Raw genomic sequence first — 25815 nt, forward strand, 5'->3', positions numbered from 1 at the left:
TGGGAACTCACTCTTTTACCACCCTAAAGTTTGTTTGATTTGAAGACACGGACTTATGGACATTACAGAAATAAATTCTGTGAGCTTAAGTATATTATGTCATTAATAAGCTAACAGCATAGAAATAACAACAGCTATTTCCTTGCCTATGATATGTGAGTACAATGCAGGTTACTCAATTTAGAGAAATATCCATCCTCAGTTCTAAAGCACAAAAAGCAGAATCCCTGTTTTACAGAAGGAGCTGAGGCTCAGACAAGTTATTACCCAAGATTCCACAGCTAGTGAGTAAAAAGACCTAAATTCAAACTTGGGTCCATCTGCCTGATCTCAGAGACCTGCCCTTCTTACTATCACAGACTCTGTATCTCAATTTATTTAGAAATGAGAGCTGCCATCTGTCACAGTGAGGAAAGAAATACATGGAATCAAACTCTCCTGTCCTTTGAGATTGTCACAAGTGAAAGACTCCAGAAATCCTGATATATAAAATCCCTCACTGTCTAAAAGGTTCTCTTCCTTTTTCAGTGACAAAGCCAGGTATAGGGTTGTTGGAGAGGGGCTCGCTGTGGTCACTCCCTGATTCTCACTGTCCCTTCCCCTCATGGTTTTTTGCATTGTCCCTAGGCATACTTGCCACAGACCTGTAAATGCCTGATTCATTTAGAGTTACATAAAAATGCAATATGAGAGTACTTTACAAGTTGTTGAGTCGTGGAACTTTAGCTCTAAAAGAGAATCTAGACATTTCTAGTTTGGCACCTTTGATTTTGCCAGAAAGAGATTGGTTAAATCGTCCAATATCATCAAGTCAATGGCAGGGACTAAAGGCTGGGTATCCTGCTCCTGGGCCAGGAACTATAACTACTGTTTGGTAAACTCATCTCCTGTAGGTAGATGTAAGATTTCCTTCAAAACTGGAAAAATGGAAATCATTTTTACTGGAGAAATACAAAAGAGCTTTCGTATAATTGGCACCTTATTGTAGGTGGGCCTACCCCTGTGTTGTAAAAATGACCCATTTTGTCATGTGACAAATCACTGTGGGAAATACTGGAGGTTTCCAAATTATCTTTGGGACAGGAACAAGACTGTCAGTTGATGCAAGTAAGTTCCATGGAATAACTTGGTATTTTTTTTTTATTGCAGTTGAAGAACACCTTTCCCTTTTCTTTTCTTTTTTTTTCCTTCCTTTATTTGTCTTTCTTGGCTTTGCTGTTTAAATAAAAAGATAGGTTGGTGATAATGATATATATATATATATATATATATATATATATATATATATTAGCCATGAGCATCATTCCTACAAGAAACATATAACAAATACTTAGTAAATGTAGATGGATAAAAATGCCCCTAGGACCAGTCTAAAACTGAAACTCAATAATTGTTATGAATGACTTTTCAACCTGCATAAAAGTAACCATTTTATATCATTGCTATCTAAAAAGCAGATTCTCAGGGGCTGGAAGTTTAGCCTAGTGGTAGAGTGCTTGCCTAGCATGCACTGGGTTCAATTCCTCAGTACCATATACATAGAAAAAAGCCAGAAATGGTGCTGTGGCTCAAGTGGTAGAGTTCCAGCCTTGAGAAAGCCCAAGAGCCCAAGGACAGTACCTAAACCCTGAGTGCAAGGTCCAGGACTGGCAAAAAAAAGCAGATTCTCTATGGTTCTGCCTCATTTTCTGCCATCTTCCAATAGTCTTAGGAAAATAAAGGTTAAATATTGAGAGTGAATCCAGGCTTCAGTGGCTCATGCCTATAATCCTTAGCTACTCCGAAGGCTAAGATCTGAGGATCACTGTTCAAAGCCAGCTTGGACAGAAAAATCCATGAGACACTCATCTCCAAATAATCAGCAAAAATTCAGATGTAGAGCTGGGACTCAAATAGTAGAGCAACAGCTTGAGCAAAAAGCTAAAAGTGGTACTGAGGTTCAAGCCTCAGGATCAGAAAAAAAAATCATGTATTAATTTAATCTAATAGTGAAAGTGTATGCCTCCTTCCACTTTGAAGTATGTACGTAGGCTTAGTCAAAAACTTCATTGTGCCCAGCTGCAAGTGGTATTTTGTATAAAGCTGTGTCACAGTGTGAACACAGGCTATCAGCAGCTCATATTTGGAACTGGCACACAAGTTTTGGTCAACCAAAGTAAGTCAGAACTCTAAAACTATAGAGACCAACCCCCAATATTTGGGTTTGCATAAATGCATTTGTATGTATATTAGCCATTACTTTGATTTGTAGTAGGTTATTATTACACTTTTGTTTTTAATCCTAGCAATACCACTAACTTAGACTATATATTTTCTGCCATAATCTTCTCTCTGCCCTCTAAAGGGAATTGCTGTCAAGATATTGGGAGAAAAATGTCTGTTTCCTTTGAGTCGAGTTTCTAATTTGCTCAGTCGGTTCCCATCTTGGAGCTCAGGGTATATAGGAACTCTTGTGTTTTTGCCTCCTTGTTACCTTTTAGAAATGCTTCCTTGGTTTTTCCTTGCCTAAGCGCTTAGATTTTGAAACTCACATTTACTTATAGTACACTTAGCTTTTGACCTCTCCCAAAACCAGCCTCCTGTCCCAGTGTTTATGCACAGTAAAAGTCTGCTCGACTCAGCAAATGATTACTGAGTATCATCAACATGTCAGTGACCACAAGTAATTTAGAAAGAAACCAAGCACTAGGAGTATTTCGTGCCTGTAATCATAGCTGCTAGGGAGGCTGAGATCTGAGGATCTCAGTTCAAAGCCAGCCAAAGCAGGAAAGTCCATGAGACTCTTGTCTACAAATAATCACAAAAGAAAGTCAAACGTGGAGCTGTGGCTCAAGTGATAGGATGCTAGTTGTAAGCAAAGAAGCTCAGGGACAGTGCCCAGGCCCCTGAATTCAAGGCCCAAGACCAGCACCAAAGGAGGAGGAGAAAGAGGAGGAGGAGGAGGAAGAGGAGGAGGAGGGGGAGGAGGAGAGGGAGGAGGAGATGATTCCACCCATGTGCTTCTAAGAAACGTTGCTAATCTGTTCTATACTAAGATGTCTGACTTTCTTGAGGACAAAAGGCCCCATTGGCAGCAGACATCTTGGAGTGAGATGAGGACAGAGCAGGAATAAGTCAGACAGGACTCACTCAGACTTTGAGTGGTGCAGAGGCATGTTTTTAGCATGTGCCCAGTACTGTGGGCTGGAAATGTTCTTGCTCCTACTCTTGCTGGCCAAGTGAAAAAAATTTATTTTTGCCTGTGTTCCCAAGAAAAATGGGGCCTTCTTCTCAAGCATGCCAGATGAAAGCAGGGGAGGCCCACCTACTGCTCCTTAGAATCCTTAGAAATACCCATACCCACAGCCTCTTGTGGGAGGCTGGGTGTTTCACAAAGTTTTGTATAGAAAGAAAGGAGAAAGAGAGGGGTGGAGGGAAGGAGGGAAGGATGGAGGAAGGGTGGGAGGGAAGGAGAAAGGAAGGAAAAGAACAGATTTTCGCCTTCCTCAGAGGAGAAATAGCCAGAGTGGTTGTTTGTTAATGGTGATGATGAGGAAAATGAAGGCTACAGGTAGTGCTGGGGGCTGGCCATATTTCCACTCAGCAAGGGACTTCTCTATGACCTCATGCCACCCATGTGGAGAACACTTTAGGATCAAACGTCCCTGAATGTTGGCTTTTGGAGGGACCAGGAAGAGCAGGCGACCTCAATGAAAGAAGGATCAAACTAGGTTTTGTTTTTTGGATTTTGGGGGGATTTTTTTTGCCAGTACTGGGGCTCGAACTCGGGGCCTGGGCATTGCCCTTGCTTGGACTCTTTTTGCTCAAGGCTGGCACTCTCCCATTTGAGCCACAGCGCCACTTCCAGCTTTTTCTGTGTATGTGGTTCCGGGGAATTGAACCCAGGCTTTGTGCATGCTAGGCGAGCATGCTACCACTAGGCCACGCTCCTGGCCCTCAAACTAGGTTTTTGTCATGCATTTACCTAATGTGGGACTATGGGAACAACAGACTCACCTTTGGGAAGGGAAGCCAAGTGACAGTGCGACCAAGTAAGTAAGCCAAATGGCCCTGCTTCCTACTCCGCTTGTCCCCCTCCAGGGCTAGACAGCCTTGTAGAGTTCCAGGAAGCCGTATCACTTATCAGTAATACATGAACTTTGCACTCAAAGTTCTTAAACAGATTCTGTCACAAATCTTTGCCTGCCATGCTCTTACCTGTGAGTTCTTCCATCCTTCCTGTCTTTGGACATCTCCCCTGACCACATTCCCATTCTCTTTGTAAATCTGTTGCTGCTCTTTTTGAGGCTGGTTTCAAATAGTAGACCACAGAAATAACAGCCTGGGGACATCTTGATTATATGGCAGAGGCAGCCAGGGGTTCAGGTAGAAGCATCTGTCCATTATCATGATGATAGCCAAAGTAGAGCAGTTTGTCCTCCAGACATTCAATCCCCCCTCAAACTCAGGGGAGCCACAGAACTCCTTGTTCATGAGACCCTCAAAACTCAGTGAACTGAGAACTCACAAGGATCAAGGACTAGAGCTGAATTTTCATCTCCACTCAGGACTGGCCCAGTCCGTGGCTCCTATGAGCCTCTGCTTTCCCATCTCTGAGGTAGACAGCAGATACTCTATTCCATCCTTTTTGAAAGTTTTTTGGGAATGGCAGTGATTTTGTTTTTTATCTCTAAAGTACTGAGATTTCTTAGACACAGGGCTGTCTGAATTAAGGTGACTAGAAATAAAGGAATCAAAAGGCTTCGGGTGCCTTGGCCTATTTCCAGGTGGTAAAGAGGAAAAAGATAAAAGTCCAAATCACAGGAAGAGTCCGAATCCTGCTTGGACTTTTGCTCAGACAGGGTTATATGGTAATCAAATCCCTGGGGCTCATAGAGGAAAAGGGCTGGAAACAGAAAACATCAAAGATTCTTGCTCAGAGGAAGAAGAGAACAAGGAACATTTTGGGGACAATGGGTCAGAAAAGCTTCAGCAAATGGCATGTGAAATCCCCTTGGATCCACTTTAACAGGTCTGCATCTTGCAAAGAGAAGTGGAATGGGCCAGGGAAAAATGGCACATGCCTAGCTACTCAAGAGGCTGAGAACTGAGGGTTCAAAGCCCACCCATCCCAGGCTGGCTTTGAGAGTCTGGTAGAATCTAAGCTCCAAAGAGCCAGAAGTGGGGGGGGGGGGGTAAGCTTAAATGGTGGTAGAGTGCCAGCCTTCAGCAGAAAAGTCTAAGAATGTGAGGCCCTGAATTCAAGCCCCAGGACACATGTGTGCACATGTGTGCGCGTACTCACGCACACACACCGAGTAGAGAGTAGGATAAGACCCTGAGGGCCTGCCCCAATAGATGGGGTTTGATGGTGGTATTGAGTGGGGATGTGGGAAGTGTTGACTTCTTGGAGTCACTGCAGGCTAAGGAACCCTCCAGTCCTCACCACTGCTCCCATCCCTGCACCAAGACTCAGGGTTCTGAGGCCCAGGAAACAGGTTATCAAGGGATCGCAGACAAGCCTGCAGCATGGCCAGTGGACAGGTTTTAGCAAAGGCTCTCCTTGCTGTGTGCATCCGGAGGAAACTACAAGCTCACTTTTGGAAGGGGGACCAGCGTCCTCGTTCATCCACGTGAGTACTGTGAAGCTGATCAGGAGCAAGTCTGTAGCCAGATTATATTAGGGAAGGATAGCATAAGAGCGAGTGGGGGGGCCCAGTCTTCCCCCAGATGAAAAGAGTCATTTGGTGAGCAGAAATAATCATCAAGGAATCACATCTAATGAAATGATTGAGGCTGTGCCAGATACGAGTTTTGCTTGCAGAGGACAAATAACCACATTTTAAGAAAAGACACTTCACTCTTGTTAGATTTCTGAAGTCCAATTTTTCTTCTTGGCAACCCAACAATCTACCCTATGGCTGAGGCTCTATCACTGCCTCCCGTTGGCTCCTTATCTCCCGAAGTGGGATGATGAGAAGCTGGGATGGGGCACGTGGGACTATACGAACGGAAAAAGGTTCCCGTGTGTGATGGACTACCATCATCTGTTTGTTTGTTTGTTTGCTTGGGTGGTGGAGTTGTTGTTTGTTTTATGCTGGTTGGTAGTGGGGCTTGAACTCAGGGCCTGGGTGTTGTCTCTGAGCTTTTTTCCCCTCAGAGCTAGCACTTTACCACTTTGAGCCATAGCGCCACTTCCAAGGAACCATGTTATTATCAGCTACTGTTTGGCATATATCTGACATACCCACTGACTATCTTCTACCCTTAGGAGTTCTCATCCAATGCTCACATCTGTCCTAAGGTACATCATGTATATCAGACTTGTTTTATAAATAAGAAAACAGAAGCTTCAGTTAAGCACCAAACCCAAGATTACACAGTTCAATATGATAGAGCTAAAGTTTAAATCCAGTCTTTAAGTCAGGACTGCAAGGCCTTCTTATGAATTATACACTATACATCTGTCACTATCCCTCTTATATCTCAAAGACTAGGTTGTGTGGGGGAGTCTTCCTTCCCAGAGTGCTGAAAATTCAGTCCGTGGTTTGCCCATCCTGAGCTTTCTTGCCATAGAGAACGTGCAGAGTGACTCAAGTTTCTGTCATCGGTAATCATGAATTGGGTTGATGGGATGTAGACATAGAAGAGAAGGAAGATTTTATTAGGATAAAGAGATTTATCATCAAGGGGCTGGGAGTTTGGCCTAGTGGTAAAGTGCTTGCCTAGCATGCACCCAGGTTCAATTCTTCCATATCACATACATAGAAAAAGCCAGAAGTGGTGTTATGGCTCAAGTGGCAGGGCCCTAGCCTTGAAGAAAAAGCCCAAGGACAGTGCCTAGGTCCCGAGTTCAAGCCCCAGGACTGGCAAAAAAAAAAAAAAAAGTTTATCATCAAAACCATGGAACAGTTAAAAGCTGTGTCTCCCGGGCCGGGAGTTTGGCCTAGTGGTTAAAGTGCTTGCCTAGCATGCATGAAGACCCGGGTTCGATTCCTCGGTACCACATACATAGAAAAAAAGTCAGAAGTGGTGCTGAGGCTCAAGTGGTAGAGCTCTAGCCTTGAGAAAGTCCAAGGACAGTGCTCAGGCCCTGAGCTCAAGCCCAGGACTGGCAAAAAAAAAAAAAAAAAAAAAAAAGCTGTGTCCCCTAAGACAGCAGGCCATACATAAATGAGTTGTGGCAGGCAGTTGCCCCGCTGGCAGAAAGCAGGTATTGGCACTGCATTGTACCAGGGTGTAGACAGAGACAATGGACCACTCACTTTTGGGAGTGGAGCAAGGCTTCAAGGGCATCCACGTAAGTTCCTGGCCTCAGGCTCCCACCAATGGTGTGGGAAGTCCCCGACATGCCTTCACTGGTGAGGAATCCCCACTTCCTGAACTAATTTGTCATGCTTCTTCACGATGTTTGATCATTTTGAAATTTGAATTCCCAGCCACTGGCTTCATAGTTTGCTTTCTAATGGCAATTGCCAGTAGGGGTTAGTCTTTTTATCATTCCAGAGATAGATTCTTTTGTGGTTTCAAGATTTTTATCAGAAATGAAATAGCAATTGCTTATGCCAAAAGATTTATTTTTGTTTTTGTTTCATGAAAGACGACGAATTGAACTTCCCAGAGATGCTAGGCATTCGATATAGTCTCACAAAACTAAATTGAGAGATACAGGAAATATGTACAGCCTAAATATTGTAATGCCAGAAATAATACAAAGTTCAGAAAAATGGAGCCCTGTAAAAGTTAAAAGACAAATATAGTCTAGAAAAAGATGGAGAGCTGAACTACTTGAATTCTAATATGTATATTTAGAAAGCTTACTCACTGAACAGATAATTCTCAGGCAACTATTATATCCCCTATCTCTATGCTAGAAATGAGGATAGAAGGAGAAGAGGAAAGAAGGAAGGAAGGAAGGAAGGAAGGAAGGAAGGAAGGAAGGAAGGAAGGAAGGAAGGAAGGAAGGAAGGAAAGAAATGTGATCTCCCAGATCTCAGTCTGAATAATTGCTGCTGGTGTTACTCAAATTACATGGAAGCCATATATACATACAAGCTGAGCCCAAAAGAAGGCGGCCTAACCTCTGTCTGAATTGCTTAAGAGTTCACTCACCTAGCTAGGAGAGAAAGGGTAATTATTGTTTAAAATATATTAGTTTGACTTGCGTAAGTATTCTCCAAAAGAAAGAGTTGTTAGATCTGAAAACTAGAAGATTTCAAAGGCAGAGCCACAGCTCATGCTTGTAATCCTAGCTACTCAGGATAATCTGAGGATCAAGATTTGAACAGACAAATCCAAGACACTCTTATCTCCAATTAACTGGCAAAAAGCTGAAGTGTGGCCCAGTGATAGAACACCAGCCTTGAGCAGAGAGAGCTCAGGACAGGAAGTAGACCCTGAGTTCAATCTCTAGTACCAGAACACACACACACACACACACACACACACACACACACACACACACACACTCATGGTAGCCAGGTTGGGCTGGATTTAGAGAGGTGAAACTCATATTTCTCTTGAGAACCAAATTTGAGAGGCCTACAAGTTACGATATGTACAATAAGAACAATATGTACAATATGTACAAATGGGTTGCAGCCACAAAAAGGCAAGAGGTCTGATGATTAATGTATCATATCTAAACATACTGAGGAAAGAAATTCTTCCCTATTAGGATCAGAATCAGGGTTGAAATAACCAACCCCAGGTGGTGTGTATGTATGGAAGGAAGACCAAAAATGCACATTTTGGAAAGGCTGTCAGGTTGACATTTGTTCATAGTAGATAAAGCCAGGGAAGTTTTGGGGAAATGTGGGCTGTGTGTGCATGTCTGTCACATGGTCCCAGAGCTAGTGTTGAACGTGGCCAGAGCTTTGCTACTCAGCTGCTTAAGTATTCAGCAATTACCTAAATGAAATGAAGCTGTTGCATGATGACGATTAGAAGGAAATAATCCGCAACAATGAGCTTCCTCATTGTGGCCGCAGGAATAGATAGAGGAAAAGACTGTGAATGCAGGAAACTCAGTGGAAAATCAGACTTAGAATGAAATTCCAGTGATCTAGAGCTGGAAAAGTCACACACTATGGAGTGTGTGTGTGTGTGTGTGTGTGTGTGTGTGTGTGTGTGTGTTAATGAGTGTGGTAAGAAAGAAGTTTGGAACTAAGTCAAATAAGTTTGAAAAAAACAATCTCTGAATTTCTTTATTGTAGGATTTCCCAGAGACTTTAATACATGTTATCAGCCTTCAAAACTTAAGCTCAGTACATGGCATTTTTCCAGACTTTCTTGAGCCTTAGAATTCTTTCTTGCAGAGAGGGTTCTGTGAAATTCTGAGAGAGGTAACGTGTCTAAACCACACTTCAAACTGAAGGATTTCATTTCTCGTTTAGATTTGCACGAAGTTTCTCTGGCTCCCTGATTCAACAACCTTCCTAGTTAGGCCATTCTTCTGATGCATTGTATGTGAATATTACCATGGCCATTTTTGTCTCTCTGTGCCTTCGAGGACTCATATAAACCTTTTCTGAAAGGAAGAAGCCACCTAGGCTTTAAGCCTGCCATTCATCTAGGGCCAATTCTATGAATTCTTCCTTCAAAACTCATTTTGTGCTAAGTGCTGGTGGATCCTACCTGTAATCAGATCTCAGGAGGCTGAGATATGATATGATATGATATGATATGATATGATGTGATATGCCAACCCTATCGGAAAAAAAATGTCCTAAATTGCCAGCAAAAAGCTGGAAGTAGGGCCATGGCTCAAAGGTAAAACACCAGTTTTGAGCAAAAAACCCAAGCAAGGGTGTAAGGCCCTGAGTTCACAACAAAATTTTATTTTGTGGCTTCGGCGATGCATAGCCATAATCTGAACACTTTGGGAGCCTAAAGAATTTGATTTCACGGCCAGTCTGGGCCACATACATAGCAACACCCTGTCTCAAAATAAAACATTTATTTCTCAGCTAATTTCTCTCCCTCCTCAATTGTGGAAACCAGGCTGGACACCCGTCCTCTGAGGTCAGCCCAAGCTGGCTGAGGGAATGGCCTGGTGGAACTGTTATGCAGAAAGCTAAGAAGTGTGACCTGGGTAAAGACCTTTGTCTCTTGACTTGAGAAAGACTTTCTAAAGCAGGGGAAGGAGGCAGGAGCTCAGCCAGGCTGGTCCTGCCAGGGTGAGAGTTCTTGCAAAGCCTCTGGCCACTGTGTGCTGTCAAGCAGCAACAGTAAGCTGACCTTTGGAACAGGGACCAGACTGGCTGTCTACCCGTGTGAGTATGGCCAATGTCTAGGGTAAAAAGACCTGGTTCCTTGTCTATGATTTCTAGCAATCTCAGGGATGGATGAGGACTTCCATTTTTCCCTATGTCTACAAAGTCTTTTTAGTGACTCGACATGTTCCCATTTCTCATATTCAAGTCAGCAGTTCCAAGAGCCAATTGAGTCCTGAAAATCTCAACACATTACTTTTCAGAAAATATAAAAGGAATTTCTAGATACTCAGTGCTTTCAAGCGATGCTGATAATATCGGCACCAGAAAAATCTGAACATTCAGAAAATTAGCTAAGTTCCCTTGGGGTAAAGGAGATGCATTAATGACAAACAAATTCTCTTTTGCCTCAGCAGGTAGTTTACCTCTCAGGGTTGGGTGCTAAACATGGTAGGGGAATATTTACTTTCTCTTAGTTCAGTTGCAAAGTTCACTCAATGCCCCAGACCCCTATCTGAATGAGAGGTACACCATGAAAATAACGAAGTATAAAGCCATGCATCAGTGGCTTACATCTGTAATTATAGCTACTCAGGGGGCTGAGAGATGGGGATCACAGTTCAAAGCCAGCTGGGCAGGAAAGTCCATGAGATTCGTTTTTTAATTTTTTTTTATTTTGAAGGTGATGTACAGAGGGGTTATAGATACATAAGTCAGTGAATAAGTACATTTCTTTTTGAACAGAGCCATCTCCTTTCATGAGATTCTTATCTCCAGACTCTGTGAGACTCTTTGAGCTGTGGGTCCAGCCTTCAGTGAGAAAGCTATGGGACCCCACTTAGCCCTGAGTTCAAGCCCCAGTACACACACACACACACACACACACACACACACACCAAAATAACCAAGGATGGAGTCAGAAATGCAGAGGGAGGATGATGGACCTGAAATGGAATTTTGGCCACAACTTAACCAACAGTATTTAATACAGCTTCCACTGTTAACAGCAAGGTGACAGTAACTGAATTATAATGTGAGGTAATAGAAACAAGCAATCCGAAATTGATAGCTTTTCTAATATATTGTTGCTACTATTATCACGATGTTGCCCTGCCAAGGCTGGCACTATTATAAAGGAAAAAGGGAGCTTGGTCCAAGGGCAGTGGTGACCACAACCAGTTGGAAATTTCTTTGTTCCTTCTCCACCCCTACCGCTTCACTTGACCAGCCTTTTGCTAGATTGAAAAATAAAGTATTTTTAGGAAGAAAGGGAGGGAGGGAGAAAGGAAGGGATAGGGACTGAGGAAGGGAGAGTGAAGAAGGAAGGAAGGAAGGAAGGAAGGAAGGAAGGAAGGAAGGAAGGAAGGAAGGAAGGAAGGAAGGAAGGAAGGAAAGAAGGAAGAAGAAGAAAGAAAGAAAAAGGGAAGGGCTTTCCTTGGATTAGGAGAAGTAAAAAAAAAAAAAAAAAAAAAACAAGACTCCTAAGCATTTTTGGAGAGTGCTCTGAGAACTCAGTGGGCTCTGGCAGAGTGGCATCAGAGAAGGTTATGGCAAAGATTTTATCCACAGTGAGGAGATAGTGGTGCCAAAGTCAGATTTGGAGAAGGGACCAGACTGAGTGTCCAGCCAAGTAAGTTGAACGGGGCAAGGGTACAACTGACAGCTATTTCTTCTTTGTTTGAGATACTAACCAGAGCCTAGGTATTTCCTTTTTCTTTCTTTCTTTCTTTTTTGCCATTCCTAGCTTTGAGCTCAGGGCCTGAGCATTGTCCTTTGGGCTTTCCTCAAGGCTAGAGCTCTACCACTTGAGCCACAGCACCACTTTGGACTTTTTCTATGTATGTGGTACCAAGGAATCGAACCTGGGTCTTCATGCAAGCTAGGCAAGCATTCTACCACTAGGCCAAACTCCCAGCCCCTGAACCTAGATATTTTCTTCTGAAGAATCCTAAATGGTTTCTTCTACCCACCCCCAGAAAAATCCTCCTGCTCAGTCCTAACTTTATCCTCAGACAGAGGCCTTAGGAGACACAAGGCACTAGCAAATCCCAGGATGCAAGACACTGATGCTCTCAAGAGAGGATTTTGCTCTACTGAATTCTACTGGCTTTATAGAAATCACATGAATTCACCACCTTAGCTCAGGACACCAGAGCAGAATTGAGCAAGAGGAAAACAGAGTCTCTTCAATGAAAGCTTCTTGCTTCTCCGGTTAGAGAGTAGGCCCCATGCATTTCTGTAATCATGTCAGCTGCAGTGGGGACACTGGAAGAATGGCTGGGGAACTCACATTTGGGAAAGGGACCCAAATGACAGTAATAGCTGGTGAGTCCTCTCAAGTGGCATCATTTGCCACCTGGAATGAAACAGTGTCTTGAATCCTTTCCCTGGGGAGATCCAGTATTAGTACAGTGTGCTAACTGTGAATGGCATAGCTAATTGTTGTGCAGAAGGTCTGGGAAGGAAAAAAAAAGATGGATCACTATTCGTCTTAACTAGTTGTGTTGCTTTAGGTCAAACACATTAAAATTTGATTTTAATCATTCAATGGATATTTTTAACTGCCTTCTAAGTGGCCATCATTTTATAAAATGGTAAAGTGTGTATAAAGGATCCTGAGATATAATGTCTGACCTGTCTCACTAGCTTAGCATTGACAATGTGTAAACAGACAGATTCAGATGGAAGAGTCCTAGATGGAAAGGCTCCCTCCATGGGAGATGTTTTCTGTGGTGGGAAGGGTTCATTGAGTCCCAAAGGACAGATAAGGTCTGTATGAAGAGAGAACCAGGAGAGAAGTGGAATCCCACACATAAGGAACAATTCTAAAAGAAGGTATTGCCAGGTCATTGTGGTTTACACCTATAATCTAGGTACTCAAGAGGCTGAGATATGGAGGACTGTAATTTGAAGCCAGCTAGGGAAGCAAAGTTCATGAGATTTCATATCAAAAAGAATCAGAAAAAAAAATAAGAATGGGATGCAGGTGCTGGAGGCTCATGCCTTTAATTCTAGCTGCTAAGGAGGCTGAGATCTGTGGTTCAAAGCCAGTCTAGGCAGAAAAGTCCAATGAGACTTTTATCTCTAACCACAAAAAAACTGGAAGTAGAGTTGTGGCTCAAAGTGGTAGGGCACTAGTCTTGAGCAAAAAGAACTCAAGGACAGTGCCTGGGCCCTACAACCGGCAAAAAAGCAGGACCAGAGGCATGGCTCAGCTGGTACAGCACCAAGTGAGCAAGCAATCCACACAAGTGCAAGGCCCTGAATTCAAGCCCCGAAACCAAAAATAAGTTATGATGTTGTGAATGAGCAAGGCCTTACTACACATATCTAATAATGAAGTTGGATTGAAAGAGGACAAGGCAAAGAAGGTATTATTTTGAACAAAGGAGATAAGAAATATAAGAGCCAAGCCTTTCAGAGAAGATTGAAATTAAAGCCAAGGTCAGCCACCTGGAACCTGAGCGTGGATTTGGAAATGTGGGGCAGATGGGAAATGAGAGGAGTCAGCTCTTTCCATGGTGTCTCATGGTGCAGAGACTTCTCCTCTCCTCCTGCTGTGGGCTCTGGGATTGGTTAACCCACTCTCAGAGAGTTGAGACCTAAAGGTTTCTGTAGGGAATAGCATGCAATTGCTTCTTTTTGGATGCAGCTTCACAAAGGCCCCAGAGTTGTGGGTACTCCTGGGAAGTCTGCCACGCGGTTCCTGATGCTCTTCAGAGGCCCTGTGGGACCCAGATCAGTGTCACTAACTCATTTCTAGGTTCCTAGTGCTTAAGTGCAGAGCACATATTTAGAGGTAAAGAAGCTTTCAATCACAGCTCTGCCCCTGAGTCTAAAACACTAGAGTATTCAGGCACACGCGTCTGCAGTTATGTTTGAATTATGATGACAGGTTAGGATCTAGAATCGCTCAACTTGCAGTTGAAAATTGATCCAGTCTTGCTCAGGCTAGCTTTTGAACTCATCCGTAACACACTGTGTTTTGCTTTACCAAGTGATAGGGGATGCCTCCCCCTCACAAGGCTTAGGTAGATAGACCCTAAAGATCTCCAAATTAAGAGGGGTTCATTTCTTACTTTTAAGAAGGGGTGAGGGGCAAGATAGATAATACACTAGAAGTACACAGAAATAGAAGAGGGCAAAAGGAAAAAAAAGAAGGCCAACTACCAGATGAACTCCAGTGACCCATGCCTGTAAGCCTAGCTACTCAGGAGACTAAGATGTGACGATCCTGGTTCAAAGCCAGCCAGACCAGCAAAAGTCCCCGAGACTCTTAACTCCAATTAAGTCAGAAGTGGAGCTGTTGCTCAAGTAGAAGAGAAAGAGAGAGAGAGAGAGAGAGAGAGAGAGAGAGAGAGAGAGAGAGAGAGAGAGAGAGAGAGAGAGAGAGAGAGAGCAAAAAAGCTCAAGGATAGCACCCTATCCCTGAATTCAAGCCCCAGTACTAGCATAGAAAAACAAAAATGTGGCTAGGCATGATGGCTCTCACCTGTAATCCTAGCTACTCAAGAGACTGAGATAAGAGGATCAAAGTTCAAAGCCAGCCCAGGCACTACAAAGCCCATTTAAGACTCTTATCTCCAATTAGTCACTAGAAAACCAAAAGTGGCCCTGTGGCTCAAGGGGTAGCCTTGAGTTGAAGAGCTCAGGGACAGTGCCCATGCCCAGAGTTCAAGTTCCATGACCGACAAAAAAAATACGTCAACTACCGTTAGTGCAAGACTTTTGGTTTCGTCTGGAACAGGGGCATCCAAAACAATAGATGTGAGGCCTCCCGGCCTCCCTGCTCAGCGGCTCAGAGCCAGCCTGTGCCGCAGGCAAGCTTGAGTCAGCTTCTCAGGGTCCATGCCAATGCTGATTGCTTGGGTTTGGATCCAGCTAGATGTCTGCATTGCCAAGGCCACCGTGGCTGGCTTAGTAACAAGGTGAACCAATGTGTGAAAAGAAGCTGAGGGAGCAGAGAACCACAGAGGCAGGAAGTTCTGATCCCAGCACTGTTAGAAACTCTGTGGGTGGCCCCAATGTGTTCACCAACCCCCCCCTACCCCTAACCTGGCAAATCTCCCAGCTTCCTCCTATAAAAGGTGGAGATCACAAAGAATAAACAATGAGATGCATTCAACACCCAAAATCCACAGGAAAATAGTAAAGAATGAGTCTCAGCACGAAGGAAGCACTGTTAGCACCTCCTATATCCTGGAATGAAGAGCAGACAGCGTGACTCCTTAGGAACTCACTCTCACACGGTGCAAACACCCAGGCACAGCCATAGCTTCAACTGCCTCCTGTACAGGTTATTAAACATGCTCTATGTGGGTCGCTCAGGCACCATACTAGGGTTCGAACCCAAGGGCCTTGAGCTTTTGGTTTGCTTTTTTCACTCAAGGATGGCACTCTACTACTTGAACTATACCTCTACTTTCAGCTTTTTTTTTTTTTCTGGTTTAATGGGAATAAGAGTATCACAGATTTCCCTACCTGAGCTGACTTCAAACTGCAACCTTTAGGTTCTCAGCCCCACCCGTGGCCACTAGCACCCAGCTTATTAAGCATAATTTTACCTGGTTACCTTGCTTGGAAAAGTGGATAACATGATATCTCCATGTTACAGACAAAATTTCTGAGACGTTCCAGAGCTCGTATGACTAACTCAAAACCTTTTATCTAGTAAAAACAAGAGTTGTGACTTTGATTCGGGTGTGGTAGGAGTCCAAATTTTTTTAGCCATGAGAGCAAAATCTTCTGGTAATGTGATAAGATTTTCCAACTTGATGGCAGCTTGATGTCACATACATTCATCTCCTGACAACACCCCGCCTAAGTGAGGGGAAGCATTCTAAATTTCTAGATGTAGTCTTGCTTTACTGAGACTTTTTTCTCTGTGCTTGTGATGTGTCTCAGGAGCAATCTTGTTGTCTAGGTTTGTTGGGGTTTTGAAAAGGTTCCACTTAAGAAATGTTGAAGGTATATCATTAATACCAGGCACCAGTGTCCCACACCTGTAATCATAGGTACTCGGGAGGCGGAGATCTCAGGATCAAATTTGAGGCCTACTTGGGCAAGAAAGTCCATAAGACACTTATGTCCAAGTCACCAGCAAAAAGCTGGAGCTGGTGGTATGGCTCAAGTGGGAGAGCACTAATCTTGAATGAAAAAGCTAAGGGAAAGCACTCAGATCTTGAGTTCAAGCCTTAGTACTGGGACAAAAGCAAAAATAAATAAATATATATATATATATATATATATATATATTTAAGTCACCCTACATTTCTGGTTTTCTTGAATGATAAGAGCAACTATTTCCTAAAATATTACTGAAATAGTTGAAGAGAAAGATTGCCTAATCCCAAAGAGATCTGTTGGTATCTGTCACTGGCACCTGGACTCAGGCCTAGGTTACGGTAAACTAGGAAAGCAAGAGCTTCTCTTAATCATTGTCCTCTTGACCCACAGATATCACCAACCCCGAGCCCTCTGTCTACCAGCTGAAAGACTCAAAATTCAGAAACACCTCCATCTGCCTGTTCACCGACTTTGATTCTCAAACCAATGTGACACAAGGGCCCACAGAATCCGAAGTGTTCTACTCTGAAAAAACTGTGCTGGACATGAAATCTATTGGCTTCAAGAGCAATGGTGCCGTGGCCTGGAGCAAAAAAACTGACTTTGAGTGTACTGGTATCTTCCAGGAGAACGTCTTTCTCCCTAGCTCAGGTGAGTGTTCCCAGTATCTCTGCCAGCTGTCTCCTCGTTTTCAGGACAGCCCTGGTTCTATCCAGGGCTCAAGCCTGTAATTCTAGCTACTCAGGAGGCTGAAATCTGAGGTTCAGGGTTGGAAAACAGCCTCAGTGAACACATCTGTGAAAATCTTATCTCCAATTAATCAGCAAAAAGCCAGTAATGGAACTGTGGCTCAAGTGGCAGAGTACCAGCCTTAAGCACAAAAGCTAAGGGACAGGGCCCAGGCCCTGAATTCAAGCCCCAATAGTGGCACAAAACAAGAAAGAAAAAGAAAAAGGGAAGGAGAGAAGCAAAAGGAAAGATGGCAGTGATGAGCATTGACCTAAACTTGGTCTTACCTTAACACTCAAATTCCTGCCTCCTTGCTGCCATTTAGGGCAGCTACTCATTCATTCCACAGCCAATGGCTGTGCAGGTACAATGTGTCAGGGGTGTTAGGGAGGAAAATGCCAATCCGATTAGGGTTCTCCTTTTAGGAAGCTCCATCTTCATCAAGGAAGGGAAAGTTCCTGGGATGGGCAAGGTCACAAGGTATACCAGCCACCTGAAACGATTGTAAATACACAGTATTTGCTGAATGAATCAAATGGCACTCAGAAGCCAAGGTGCCAGGCCTGTCAAGGCCTTGACTCCTAGGCAATAAGTTCCCCCAAGATTTCCCACCGTTGGAAAGGTTGTGAGCCATTCACCAGCTTGCCAGTCTGGAAGGGGTGGGTGGAAGAGTCAGACTGCTCTAGAATCTAAGAAAATGTCTTTGTTTCTCATTGTAGATCATTTATGCGATGCCAAGTTGGTAGAGAAAGGCTTTGAAACAGGTAAGAGAGGGGTGTTGCCTTGTTTTATGCCAGTTTGGAGAGGGAATGGGTCTGAAGATGAAGCTTGAGGGATGGAAGCAGCAGTTGGAGATTTCTCTGTTACCCAAAGTTCACGCATATCTAAATATTTTTTTTTCCCATCCTAAGTTCTTGAAGGATAGATCTCCAGTTTTCCTAAGCCAGTGACTCAGTCTTAGGCTTGGGCCTCTGTGTTTATTTCAGCAGTTCCTGTGTCAGGAGAGCCAAAGAAAACAGCTGTGTGACCAGCTGTGACATTTCCCATTCCCTTTACCAGAGCCCTGAACTATCCAGACACTTCCCTCCAGGCTGGGGAGGGGTGAAGGGGAAAGGTTGCCTTCTTTCAAGGAAAAGAGCTGAAGTCACATAGGTTTTGACAGATCTGTCTCCCACGCACACTGGCCACTACCTCTTTCCCCTGAGTTGTCACTGACACTTCCAGGGGGTTCAACCATTGGTCTCACCCATCAGACCAGGCCCAAAAGACTGTAACAGTCCTTAGCACCTACCACCCCCAGAGGGACTCAGGAATAAAATAAGGACCAAGTCCAAGTGGCATTTTTGCTTTGAAACAAATACTGTTGACCCCAGGGGAAAACTCACAGAAGCCCAAAGCAAGGTGGGTCCAGGAACAGAACCTCACCCCATTCCTCACTCCCAGCTTTGGGGAAGCCATTGGTATATGGGGAGCTATGTGGGATGGGCACCCCCTTAACGGCTGTGCCTCTTGATTTGACAGATATGAACCTAAACTTTCAAAACCTGTCAGTGATCGGGCTCCGCATTCTCCTCCTCAAACTGGCGGGATTCAACGTGCTCATGACCCTGCGGCTGTGGTCCCACTGAGGTGAGAGAGGCAGTGGAGGAGAAGGGTGGGGACTCTGCTCTCAGGGTGGGGCTCGAATTTCCCTACAGGAAGTTGCTTTTAAATCCTAACACTTTCCCACAGAACTCCTCTCTCTTTCTCTCTCTCTCTCTCTCTCTCTCTCTCTCTCTCTCTCTCTCTCTCTCTCTCTCTCTCTCTCTCTCTCTCTCTCCCTCCCTCCCTCCCTCCCTCCCTCCCTCCCTCCCTCCCTCTCTCTCTCTCTCTCTCTCTCTCTCTCTCTCTCTCTCTTTGTGCCAATATTGGGGCTTCAACTCAACACCTTAATACTTACATTTGACTTGTTCACCTAAGTCAGGAGCTCAACTACTTGAGCCGTACCTCCATTTGCAGCTTTTTGCTCCTTAGTTGGTGATAAGAGTCTCATGGACTTTTCTGCCCTGGCTGGCTTCAAACCATGATCCTCGGGTCTCATTCTCCAGAGTAGCTAGGATTACAGGCATGAGTCACCAGTACCTGGCTCTGTTCCTTCTTATTACAAATTCCTTTTGTTAACAACAGCAGAAACATTTGGGAGAGGGGGTTGTGTTTCTTTTATTTTTATTTTAATAAGCTCATTTTCGCCTCCTTGATTAAGTCATGTTTCCCCGATAAGTTCCAAAAACAGTTCCTGGCTTCATTTGGTTTTATTTTGTACAAGTATTGGGCCTTGAACTCAAGGCCCAGATGCTGTGCTTAGCTTTTTCAGCCAGGGCTAGTGCCCTCCCACTTGAATCATGGCTCCACTTCCAGCTTTTGGCTAGTAACATGGGATAGCAGTCTCACAAACTTTCCTGCTGGGGTTGGCTTCAAACCAGGATCCTCAGATCTCAGCCACCTATTGTTTTAGAAATAAACCACAAAGCCAAGTAGTATGAAAGGCCATACAACTTATGTGTGGAAGATATGAAAAACTCAAACACATATTCATGTATGCCACCTACCTCCTGCTGTACCTCTTTCACTGTGAGACCAAAGCAGTCCCCAGTCCTTTTTCCTGTGTCTTCTCTCCCAAGCATAACGCTCTCCACTCAATAGATGAACACATTAAGCTCATTAACCTGAATCTTGTCTTCAGCCTTCATGCCCATTCCCCCACCTAGGACAGGTCAAGGTTCACAGCCCCAAAGTGCCATCTCCATTTCCCCCCACCCCTGCCTCCGTCCCCAGCCTAACTCCTGCTCTTTCTCTCCCCAGGTTGGCAAGATTATAAGATCCAGAGCTCCCTCCTCTTCCACGCCCAGGGAGAAGAACTATCGTCTCTCTGGCCTCCACTGTCAATCCTATCCACTGAATCCCACCTGAATTTACGGTGAAGATTGCCGGATTGCTGCTAAAGCCTGCTGCTTCCCCTCTGTTCCCTCATGGCCGCTGTCACGGTCAAGTTCAAGTTCACAGCACATGGGGAGGCTGTGAATGACTCCCTGCCCTACTCAAAGATCTCCTTTCTGTACCCATTGTATAATGATCTCCCGTAGCCTCTCCAGGAACTAGCATTCCTGGAAAATGTTAAGACAGGGTTTACTCCATAGGGTTCATAAAGATATCCTTACTACTCTGCTTCTCAAGATGTGCGCAAAGGTGATCTCACTGTTAGGCGCTCCCTGCTACGCTATGTATGTGAGCTGCCCTTTGTGTCATTCTGCTGCCCTTGACTTCATTAAACATGGCTTAAAGACCAGAGACTGTGCCTCTGTCTATCTCATGGTGTGGTTGGGGTTTGGGGTTTTTTTTCTTGCCAGTCCTGAGGCTTGAACTCAGAGTCTGACACTATCTTTGAGCTTCTTTTGCTCAAGGCTAGTGCTCTACCACTTGAGCCACAGCACTACTTCTGTACACAGTGAATTGCTAGAGAGAAACCAAGGCACCTGCCCATTATGCTTCCAGAATGTCTTTGTCACTTTGTGACCCGGCCCCAGGCAGCCACCTTGTACAGATTTGGAGTTGGAATCTGGTAGGCAGAGAACACTTAGCAAGTGTCCCCAAAATGTCACCTACCCTCTTCTGCCTGCCCAGAAACATCTCCTCTACGTCTTCTCTTGGGATTGGCTTTCCACTGAAACAGTCCATCCTCCCAGCCCCTTGAGGCAACCAATCAGGGAACAGAGTCGGAAGGAGGTGTGTTGTCGGAAGGAGGTGTGTCCCCATCAGGAATTGACATTCCCACCACATTGGATAAGAAAATGAAGAAAGGCGATAAACTGTCTCCTCAAGCAAAGATTTGTCCTTACCTCAGAGACGATGCCCTGCGCTTTTTTCACACTCTACCACTTGAGCCACAGCAACACGTCCACATATACTTTCTGTGTATGTGGCACTGAGGAATCAAACCCAGGGCTTCATGCATGCAAGGTAGCACTCCACCACTAGGCCACACTCTCAGCTCAAAACTTTCTAAGGCTCCTTCCCCCAATGCCTCTGCGGCCAAACAGACAGCCCCACCCAGACATGTGCAAAGTCTTCCAACCTCAGTTCAGGCATGCTTCCTCTCACAGGGATGGAGCTATCAGTTTTCATTTGTGACCTAGGGCCTATCCCTCACCTCTGTGAGCTTCAGAAACATCACATCTCAGGAGGCTGAGATCTGAGGATCACTGTTCAAAGTCAGCCAGGACAGGAAAGTCTATGAGACTCTTATCACCAAGAAGCCAGAAGTGGAGCTATGGCTAAAGTGACAGAGCACTTGCTGAGAGCACACAAGCTAAAGGACAGCACCTAGGCCCCGAGTTCAAGCCTTAGGTCTGGGACAAAAATAAATAAGTCACATAGGACTGGAAGCTACCTGAAGCTCCTGGGGTCTCCTGAAGAACCAAGAGCCAGCACCTCATAGAAGGCCCAATTCTATCCAGACTGCCTGACCCCAGCCTAAACAGCATTCCTCTGAGGTTGCTAAGGGGACAGTGGCCCTCTGAAGTGGCGATCAAAGCATGGTCCCTCACAGGAAAGACAGGGGTTATCTATCTAAGGTGGTATTTGCCACCTGCCAGGAATTCCAGAGGCCTGTCTCTTCCTTAAAATCCTAGCCTCTGACACAGTGCCAGAGATTCTACCACTGGGAATTTCTTTTAATCAAAGCATTTTCTTCTCTGTATTAAATGAAAATGCCCCTGGGAGGGTTACTCGAGCAAGCCTTTATCAACTGTTAAAACTCAGGGCAAATTAGTTTGTCCTTTTTTTCCCCTAAAGTGGTAATTCACTTTGTTCTGTATAAAGCAGATCCAGGCGAGGAGAGTATGGGTGGCTGCTGGGATGGGAGGGGGGCGGGGGTTCCTTCTGCTAGGAATGAGCTACAGGGAGGCTGAGGGCTCCCCCACTCCCAGGGATAGGGGCCGGAGCCTGGAAGCCAGGGAAGGGGCCACACGGACCCTGCCATGAAGCTTGGAGGAGTCTAAAGGAAGCCTAATGGAGCCTATGAAATCATGCTAGCCCAGTGCCCAAGAGTGGCAGGACTCAGCTGTCACTGAGACCCTACCACCAACCAAGAACTGATGGGGTCACCAACTAAGGTACCAACTAAGGAACTAGGCATTGTTCAGTCTGGAAGGTTCTGGAGGATTGTGTGAAACTCCCCTCAAAGACTTGCCCTTTCCATGCCTTTGGCAGCACAGTCTACTGCCAAAACTAGACAAGCGTAGCCAGAATCATCTACCTAGGGTCAGAGGCTTAGACAGAGCAGCCCTCACCCCCCCCCCCGAAGCCATCTGAATAGTAAAGTATTGTTACCTACATCAGGTAATACTCAGAAAGGAAGTTCTCTGCCTGTGGTGCTTGGGACAGGAAGTGTGCCTTATCCATCAGTGTGTCCACAGTAGCTCACCCAGTTCCTGGCATATCACAGATGTAACCAGATGAACCACTGGGCACTAGAAAGCAAGTTGAGTTTGAAGAGTAGGGAGGTGGGCAACAGAAACTCAGAGAAAAGTGGGGCTTCACACAGGAAGAGGCCAGGAGAGCCACACTTTCAGTTTAGCTAAGAAAGAGTAACTTGACAAGAAATACCACCACCTGAGTGCTGGACCCTGGGCCGGGAAGGCCACAGGCACACGCCCTTCTACCCAACAAAGCTGGAGGACAGTTGTTCTGGAGGTGTGAGCCCCAGTCATATGTGGTCACACCAAGATCCAGCGGCCAATGGATATTTTTCCTGGTCCACTTTAGTCTCTCTATGTGACTCAACCTAAACTTTGTCTCCAATCTACTGTCTTGATCAACAGGTGCAAAAGAAGGACTTTTGAATGAGAGGGGAGAGTATGGGGAAACAAACCATGAGAACCCCAGTGCGGATGCACGCCTTAATAATTGTGCTGATGACTGGGGTCCTCTGAGGACCATCAGCCTTCACTCTGGACACAGGCCACCTGGCCAGCAGGGCCGACTTCAGGCCTCCCTTCACTCAGACACACACGTGCTGAGGGTTTCCTTCCACATTCCACATCCAGCTGCATTCTGAAATTAATAAGCAGGTCAGACATTAAGTCAGAAGTAGCCAGAAGTAGAACAGGAAGTGGAAACAAAATTTCCCACTTCCTTGCAGGTGTTTAAGCCCGGGGCCAGGCCCCTCCTGTTTCCCTGACGTCATGGTTGCTGACAGGGACAAATAGGACACCCTTTGAAGCTCACCCACAGAAGCCACATCCTCTGGAAAGAAAAGTTAAAAATACAGAGTTAGAGATAACATCACCCCAAGCCACGTGCCAAGGGAAGGCAAGACTAGGCCGTTAGACCACCACCCAGCCACAGGTGCAGAGGAAAAAAAAGGCCACCAAGACACACAGGAGGAGCTGTTGCCTCCCCCATCCCTCCCTCACCCCCGCCAAGAAGCCTCCCTCACCCCACCTCTGTCAGCCCAAGAATAGACCTTATTAGACACTTAGTACTACACAGACTTGCAAAGCATTCATCTATCCCAGGCTCCCAGGCGAGAGAGGGACACGAGAGCTGTGACCGCCCCCAGCCCCTACTCACACAACCGGGACTGATTCACACACACACACACACACACACACACACACACACACACACACACACACACACACATTCACTCCAGAAGCCCCAAGCTTTCTCACCCCCACCACAGACTAAAACTTAACCCCTGGAGGATGTGGGTGTCTAACCTCGGGGTTGGGGGAGGAGGGGCTGACCAGGTGGTGCAGGAGTGGAGACAGAGAATCTGAGACCTTGAAATGAATGAAAACCAGCTTGGGTAGCTTGCTGTGTAGTAGTGTCATCAGATGGCCACGTGGGGGCAGCAGTGCTCCACCAAAAGGATCTCCCTGAGTCTATGTTTATTCTGGGGAAGAAAAATCCCCGAAGTTGAGGAAAATCTCTTTCAAATGAAAATAAAATGGCAGGTGAACTTCATTTCACCAAGTCCTGCAAGATGCCAGTCAGTGTACTGAGATCCAGCTCTGTGCTATTGTGTTGCCCCACAGAGAGGGGTCTAAGGCCAGTTTGACAGGCAGCAGGGGGCACTGCTTGCCCAGGAAAACATGAGACCCATCTCTTTAAAGCCCAGAGAGAGGCTACTGGCTTGGAGCCATGAGGGAGCTTCGAATGAGAATCAGGGAGGCTGGGTGGGCTTCACCAGCCGCCTAGTCTGGATCCGTCACTCACTCCCACACTTTCCCAATGACACTAACACTCTCTTCCAGGTAGCTGAAGAAGCAATGCTTTGGCTCACGTGGTATACCTGTCTTGTGCCAGGCTCTGGAGATTCAGATTCTTCTGCACAAATATAACTCTATACAAATAAAATTCGAAAAACAGGCTAAAGGAAGCACAGTGGCAGGGGACTGGAATAACAATGGCTCCAGAGTAGAGGTACTGGGAAGGGACAGGAGGAAGAGTTGGTGCATGTGGAAATGATCTCAGGCTTGATTTAGGTGAGGCAACGTGGAGTATGCACACAGAAAAGTGCATCAAATCGTAAACCTCAGATTCATGTATTTTAGTGGGCATAAATTATATCTCAATAAAACAATGTTCCCCCTAAATGTCCACAGTGTTCCTGAGCTCAGGGAACAGTCCAGGAAGAACCTGAGCATAAGAGATGTCAGAGGCTGTAACTCCACAGCTTTGGGTAATATATTGTGGAGCAATACACAAGCAAGAGTCAGGGAAACCAGCATTTCTCTGTAAATCTTCACTGTTCTAGGCTAGCCTTCTCTCCTAGGGCTTTTAACTTTTCGGTCTCTATTTTTTCATTGCTCACAGCGACATAAAAATTACCCTCCTCAGTGTTGTTGAAAGGAATGAAGGAGATAATGGGTGTGAAAATGCTTAGTGAACTGAAATCCCAATGCAAATAAAAAGTGGTGGCTCATCAGAATTTGCAGAAAATGAACCAGGATTTCCAAGTGCCAGTTTGGTTTGGCTTGGCTAAGCTACGCTACCGTGCTCCACCATGCTGAGATAAAGGCAGGACTGCTGCCTAACACGGCCAAGACCCAGGAGAGCTAAGGGATCACCTAGTTTACCCATTTCCCAGAGGATGGGCGTTTGCTCATCCTGGTCCTGCAGTTGCCTGGCAGATCTGTGGCTTGATTTCTGCAGAAGCCAACGCTGGTCTCTTCCTATGACCCTGGAAATCCCCTGCCATTTATGAAGGCCCTTAAGCCCTGCAGAAGCACGCTTTGGAGCCAGACCTCTGTGGTACCCCCTCCTTCAGGCTAGCTTCTAAGGACCTGACCCTTCAGGACAGACAACTAAAGTCCTTCCAGAGGGTTCTACCAACTCTGAAAGGAGTGCAGCATATTTCCATTGCAGAAACAATGGAATCCCATTTTCAAGTCCTGAAATCCCACTGAGAAGCAATGATGCAGGCCCAGACCCCACTTTCCCTGAACCATCCATACAAAATTCAGCACTCACTCAAGGGAAAGAAGGAGAAGAAGAAGAAGAAGAAGAAGAAGAAGAAGAAGAAGAAGAAGAAGAAGGAGGAGGAGGAGGAGGAGGAGGAGGAGGAGGAGGAGGAGGAGGAGGAGGAGGAGGAGGAGGAGGGAGGAGGAGGAGGAGGAGGAGGAGGAGAAAGAGAAGAAGAAGAAGAAGAAGAAGAAGAAGAAGAAGAAGAAGAAGAAGAAGAAGAAGAAGAAGAGGAGGAGGAGGAGGAAGAGGAGGAGGAGGAGGAGGAGGAGGAGGAGAGGGGAGGGGGAGGAAGGAGAGGGAGGAGGAGGGAGAGGGAGGA

The 25815-nt window shown here is 45.4% G+C and overlaps 1 gene segment (V, D, J or C); it reads left to right on the forward strand.

Moving 5' to 3' along the window:
• LOC150055270 (T cell receptor alpha chain constant-like) overlaps positions 1–20144 on the forward strand; it is a 21682-nt gene extending 1538 nt beyond the window's left edge. Inside the window, 4 exon segments of the C gene segment in view lie at positions 16650–16910; positions 17708–17752; positions 18510–18617; positions 19830–20144. Of these exon segments, the coding sequence occupies positions 16650–16910; positions 17708–17752; positions 18510–18616 (413 nt within the window).
• Positions 20145–25815: the final 5671 nt, after the last annotated feature.

The sequence above is a fragment of the Megascapheus bottae genome, chromosome 14 (genome assembly GCF_031878675.1).
Source record: "Megascapheus bottae isolate mThoBot1 chromosome 14, mThoBot2.hap1, whole genome shotgun sequence".
In the NCBI taxonomy this organism is placed as follows: domain Eukaryota; kingdom Metazoa; phylum Chordata; class Mammalia; order Rodentia; family Geomyidae; genus Megascapheus; species Megascapheus bottae.